This window comes from Meles meles, chromosome 2 (assembly GCF_922984935.1).
Source record: "Meles meles chromosome 2, mMelMel3.1 paternal haplotype, whole genome shotgun sequence".
In the NCBI taxonomy this organism is placed as follows: domain Eukaryota; kingdom Metazoa; phylum Chordata; class Mammalia; order Carnivora; family Mustelidae; genus Meles; species Meles meles.
In genome coordinates, this window is record NC_060067.1 from 171,544,899 (window position 1) to 171,550,453 (window position 5,555).

General features: G+C 40.7%; 1 protein-coding gene across 1 annotated transcript; it reads left to right on the plus strand.

Annotated features, from left to right (window-relative positions):
* The first annotated feature begins 761 nt into the window (after positions 1–761).
* Positions 762–3,691, plus strand: DKK4 (dickkopf WNT signaling pathway inhibitor 4). The gene is made up of 4 exons (XM_045998357.1): positions 762–988; positions 1,428–1,578; positions 2,054–2,206; positions 3,392–3,691. Exons 1-4 carry the CDS (start codon positions 878–880, stop codon positions 3,640–3,642), a joined length of 666 nt encoding a protein of 221 aa, XP_045854313.1. The 5' UTR covers positions 762–877; the 3' UTR covers positions 3,643–3,691.
* The last annotated feature ends 1,864 nt before the right edge of the window (positions 3,692–5,555 follow it).

Sequence of the window (5,555 nt, forward strand, 5' to 3'; positions counted from 1 at the left end):
AATCTGCGTAAGAGGGGCTCTGCGGTTGTCCCCACCATCAAGAAAAGCGGGGGGGTGGGGGGGATTGTTATAAATCTCATTATTTTCCTAATTAAATAACCCTGGCTTCAAACAGTTCAATTTGCAGTTTAGGAAGGAATATTTGCCCATTGACACTGAATCGGAACAGGTGCTATTATGTTCCCAGCTTTTAAGCTGTTGGGATTTTTACATCTGGATGCCAGAGCTAATCAGAAGGCATTTTCTCTCTTTTCTATCTGTCTTCACGATCTGAAGCAGAGTTTAAAGCTTCTCGGGATATTTTGTAACTCATTAGTTTTTGGCATCCTCTACAGCCATTTTGGCCAGTGTGATTCATTCATTCTTTGAGCACGATTAGCTGTGAAAACAGATCTTAGAACAGACTCCCTCCACCCGAGAAGGATTACTGAAGGTAGGAAATGCAGGTGATTAGCAGAGTTCGCCTTTGATACAGACATCCTGCTCTTCAGCTAACCCTTTGAACTAACTTTGATATGCAATAATTAAGAGGGATTCAACCCCTGGAGGAGAAGCCGCTGTGGCCCTGCCCCTTCTCTCTCTCTCTTGAATCCTTGTTTTGAACTATTGATCAAACAGATTTAAAGGGATTTGTTGAAGCCTGTGTGGGGTAAGGAGGAAGGAAATGAAGGGGGGTGGGGGAGAGAGATGAGGAGGCACATCTGGTATAAATAGTTCCAGAAGGAACCTGCTCATTTGGAGTTCACACACCTTACTGAGACGCAGGTTTGCTTCCCCTTCGAGAAAAGCAGTTCCAGACGACCTTGCGGGTTTCCGGTTTGCTCTCCTGCGGGGTTGGAGCAGCCCAGTTTGGAGGGCGTGGAGAGGCGATTAGAGTATGGCGGTGGTGGTCTTGCTGGGGCTCAGCTGGTTGTGCGCCCCCCTGGGAGCTCTGGTTCTGGATTTCAACAACATCAAGAACTCTGCCGATGTGCACGGGGCTCGGAAGGTAAAGCGCCCGTAAGGCAGCAGGGGGCAGTTCACGGGGGTAAGGATCACCAAGGGGCAGTTGGCAGAGGGATGGGACTCCCTAGAGGAAAAACATCAAATGGGAATGGCACAAACACCAACATTACAGGTATTCAACCTGTAGCTCAGCTTCCCGAGGTTCTGGATGTAGAGCAAAAACCTCACCGTCTCTAAGACACACATCAGAGGGCATTTTTCTTCCATTGTCACAACCTTTGCAGCACATTTCTTCATCGGAGATTTGATTTCCCCTTTGTAGGAGAAAACCAATTATACTGAAAACTTTCCGCGCCGCCAAAGGCCTTTCACCGCATGCAAAGTGTCACTATGATTCAGCTTCCTCCACCTCCCACTTTGAATTCAAAGTCCTCTTACACCTTGTTGGGTTCCCCAGCCCTGTGACAAGTTTTTCCTTACAGGGTTCACAGTGCCTGTCTGACAAGGACTGCAGTTCTAGAAAATTCTGCCTCAAACCTCAAGATGAGAAGCCATTCTGTGCTACTTGTCGTGGGTTACGAAGGAGGTGCCAACGTCACGCCGTGTGCTGCCCTGGGATGCTCTGCGTGAACGGTAAGCTATTGTAGACCCCTACAGGATGGTGTCGCCCCAAGGAACAGTGGTTTTCGATGGAAGATAGCATATGAGTCTCATAGGCTAGCATATTCCAAGATAGGCACTCTCCGAAGGTCTCCTGGATTCACGCTTGAAGTCATTCATGCAGCTGCCTTTTCTTAATGCAATAAAATAGTTTATTTCCTGGAGATGGTTTTTGTCAACGACTTAGAGATAATGATTTTAAAGGAAGGGCGTCAGTCAAGATGGGTTCTTTCAAATTCTTTTGTTTTCACTTGGATTTCACTACTTAACTGCTTTCTTTGTCGTATGTGCATGTAAATATTTGGTGCATGTGTCCCAGAAATCGTGAAAGCTATGTATAAGCGGAATGCAGAGGTACTGCCAAACTATGTAACAGTGTAATAATCAGTATGTCTGTGGTCCTAATCCTTGAAGTTAATAACTCTAACCACACCTGGTTGTCACTCAGATGTTTGCACGACAATGGAAGATGCAGCCCCAATACTGGAGAGGCAAGTCGATGAGCAAGATGATGTGGACACGAAAGGAACGACTGAGCATCCAATTCAGGAAAACAAACCCCAAAGGAAGCCAAATATTAAGAAACCACAAGGCAGTAAGGGTAAGAGAAGCATTGTAGCACTTTTTTTTTTTTTTTTTTTTAAGAGAAAAACATTTCCTGGGGCACTTGGGTGGCTCAGTCCGTTAAGCATCTGCCTTCAGTTCATGGGTCCTGGGATCAGAGCCACTGCTCAGCAGGAAACCTGCTTCTCCTGCTCCCTTTGCCCCTCCGCCTGTTTGTGCTGGTGCTCTCTCAAATAAATAAATAAAATTCTTTAAAAAAAAAAAAAAACATTTTTTCTTCCTCGGCTTTCAAGGATAGGCTGAACCTGACTTGATTCCTCCCCACTCCAGAAACACAGAGGGATTATGTCCTGTTTCCAATCTCTCTCCATCCACGGCTTGGAAGATCATGTAGAGAGTAGCATAAGGCAGTCAGCCACTGAAGAGGCCAGGGGACTAGCCATAATAATAAACTAGTTGGCAGGAAAATCTTTAAGTGAATTTTACACACATGTTTTTATAGTCTGTAATTTAATAAATGGAGGTTTCCCTAAGTCCTCAGGATATAAAATAAAAGCAAAATGAAAGTTGGTGAATCAACTTTTTATTCTTGAAATACAAACTTCACTAAGATGAAGCTAATTCCTATCTTGGACATAAAATAATTGGAATATTTGAAGGCAGTAGATTGGTCAGTCTGTGTCTCCAAGGCTAAGCAGCCCCTTTATGAGTGTGTCCATATAAATCCCATTTAATAAAACACTGAGGGTATTGATTTCATTCCTCAATACTGGAAATCTCATCTTTCTTTTTTTATAAATGATTTTTTTTAAAGATTTTATTTACTTGACAGAGAGATATCACAAGTAGGCAGAGAGGCAGGCAGAGGGGGTGGGGGAAGCAGGCTCCCCGCTGAGCAGAGAGCCAGATTTGGGGCTTGATCCCAGGACCCTGAGATCATGACCTGAGTGGAAGGCAGAGACTTAACCCACTGAGCCACCCAGGCGCCCCTGGAAATCTCATCTTTCTCTGAAAATGTTTGAACTTTATAAAACAATCTATTAGGTAGGGCTAAAATTTCCATGTCCTCTACTTTTGGCATAAGATCTAGCCCTGGGAGACCTGCGTCCTGCTTTTATTTTTACTTTGTGGCTCTACATCCTACACCTTCATCCCAGCTACAAGCCCCCCACATGCCACTTTGCCCCATTTATTGTGACAGCCCATACGAATCTTGTTACAGGACAAGAGGGAGAAAGATGTCTTCGAACTTTTGACTGCGGAGCTGGACTTTGCTGTGCTCGTCATTTCTGGACTAAAATTTGCAAGCCAGTCCTCCTGGAGGGACAGGTGTGCTCTAGGAGAGGGCAGAAAGATACGGCTCAAGCTCCAGAAATCTTCCAGCGCTGCGAGTGTGGTCCTGGACTATTATGTCGAAATCAAGTGACTGGCAACCGACAGCATGCAAGGTTAAGAGTATGTCAAAAAATTTAAAAAGCTGTAAAGATTCCAAAATAAAGACAACTCCTTATTGTATTCAAACAGAAATCTCAGACATTAATTAAAAAATCTTTCAATAATATCTCTGTAAGTCAAGTCTTGTGGCAACTGGGATAGAATAACCTAGAGTGCTGTGAGGTGCTGCCTTGAGGATGAATGAAAACTGGCTTTGGCTTTTTGTCTATTTCTGCAAAGTAATGTGACTCCTCAGAAAAGTTTAATTTGATCTAGTGACTCAATTAGTTCAAATAAATCTTTACATAATTTCTGGTGAAATTCTGGTACCCGACAGTAGCTTGGGGGGGGTGGGGGGAAGTGATGGTCTGCAGCTAGTTCTTATCTTACCAGTGAAAATTATCACAGTAAATTAAGGGAAAAAATTTTTCCTTGAAATCCCTCTGGTTTATTTTCTTTCATTTCCCTCTCGTAAGGGAAATGCCCCTTCACAACAAAATAATTTGGTTAATAAAGAGATAAAATTCAAAAGGTAGTATTTTACGTGTATTATAGTCCTCTGCAAGTTATAAAGCATTTCCACGTATTTTGTTTTCAACAGCTTTAATCATTTGATAACTTTTTACATTTTATATTTATATAACTTTTAATTATATAAATTAATATCATTTATTATATACATATGCTTTATATTTTAAATTACATATACTTATATAATTATGTGTAATTTATATATTATTAAATTATATTAATCTAGTTATATTAATTACACGGATTTTATAATTTCAAAGCTAGGGTCTTCAAGGAGTGTTTTTACTTTTAATAGCTTTACTTACCCATTTGATAACTTTTTTTTTTTTAAGATTTTATATATTCAGGGGAACCTAGGTGGCTCAGTGGGTTAAAGCCTCTGCCTTCAGCTCAGATCATGATCCCAGGGTCCTGGGATGGAGCCCCATATCGTGCTCTCTGCTCAGCGGGGAGCCTGCTTCCTCCTCTCTCTCTCTCTGCCTACTTGTGATCTGTCTATTAAATAAATAAAATCTTAAAAAAAAAAGATTTTATATATTCATTTGAAAGGGAGGGAGACAGAGCACAAGCATGGTGAGAGGCAGAGGCAGAGGGAGAATGAGGCTCCCTGCTGAGCTGGGAGCCTGTCCTGGGGCTGGATCCAGGACCTGGAGATCTGACCTGAGCGGAAGGCAGATGCTTAATCATTTGAGCCACCCAAGCACCCCATTTGATAACTTTTTCTATTTTACATTTATACTTTTATTTTACATTTATACTTAATATAAGTATATAAATTACATATAAAACCAATGATATAGAATATATAATGTATATAATTAACATAATTAATCTATTTTATATAATTTCAAAGCTCGGGCTTTCAAGGAACATTTTTATTTATATGCTTGACTATGTGAACTTAAAAATTACCTTTGAGGAAAACTGGGGCAAATAAGTGAAAATTCTGTTTGAAGTTGAAGAGGCCATATTTTGTACATATGGGTGCATATTATAAGTGGTTTTGCTTAGGGAAGCTTTTTCTCATGAATTACAACTACTTTCAGATTTCATTTAAGAGATAAACCACAGACCTAGTCTTAGGTTTTAAGTATATATGAAAAAATTGAATATGGGGTGCAAGACAACCCAAGAAAAAAATTAAATTTATGAAGGTCACTAATTTCTAAAGAATACTGAATCATCGTCCAGTTCATGCCCAGTCTCTGACTAATCTGTAATAAATGGGAAGAAAAGTAGTAGGGTAATGTGGTTTATGGCAGAAGGGCAGGAAATGAGAAAATAAAAATTCCCATTGAACATTGCTAACATCTCATCTTTTCTCTCCACTAAATCCTTAGTAAAGTGTGATCATGAACATACGTGATGTGTCATTTGTTAATAAAATAAAACTTATTTGCTAATAAAAGAAGAACATCTGA

Coding starts and splice junctions, on each gene's coding strand:
- DKK4 (XM_045998357.1), top strand. CDS start 878: ATGGCGGTGGTGGTCTTGCTGGGGCTCAGCTGGTTGTGCGCCCCCCTG. Junction 1,579..2,053: donor TGGGATGCTCTGCGTGAACG/GTAAGCTATTGT, acceptor GTTGTCACTCAG/ATGTTTGCACGACAATGGAA. Junction 2,207..3,391: donor GAAACCACAAGGCAGTAAGG/GTAAGAGAAGCA, acceptor ATCTTGTTACAG/GACAAGAGGGAGAAAGATGT.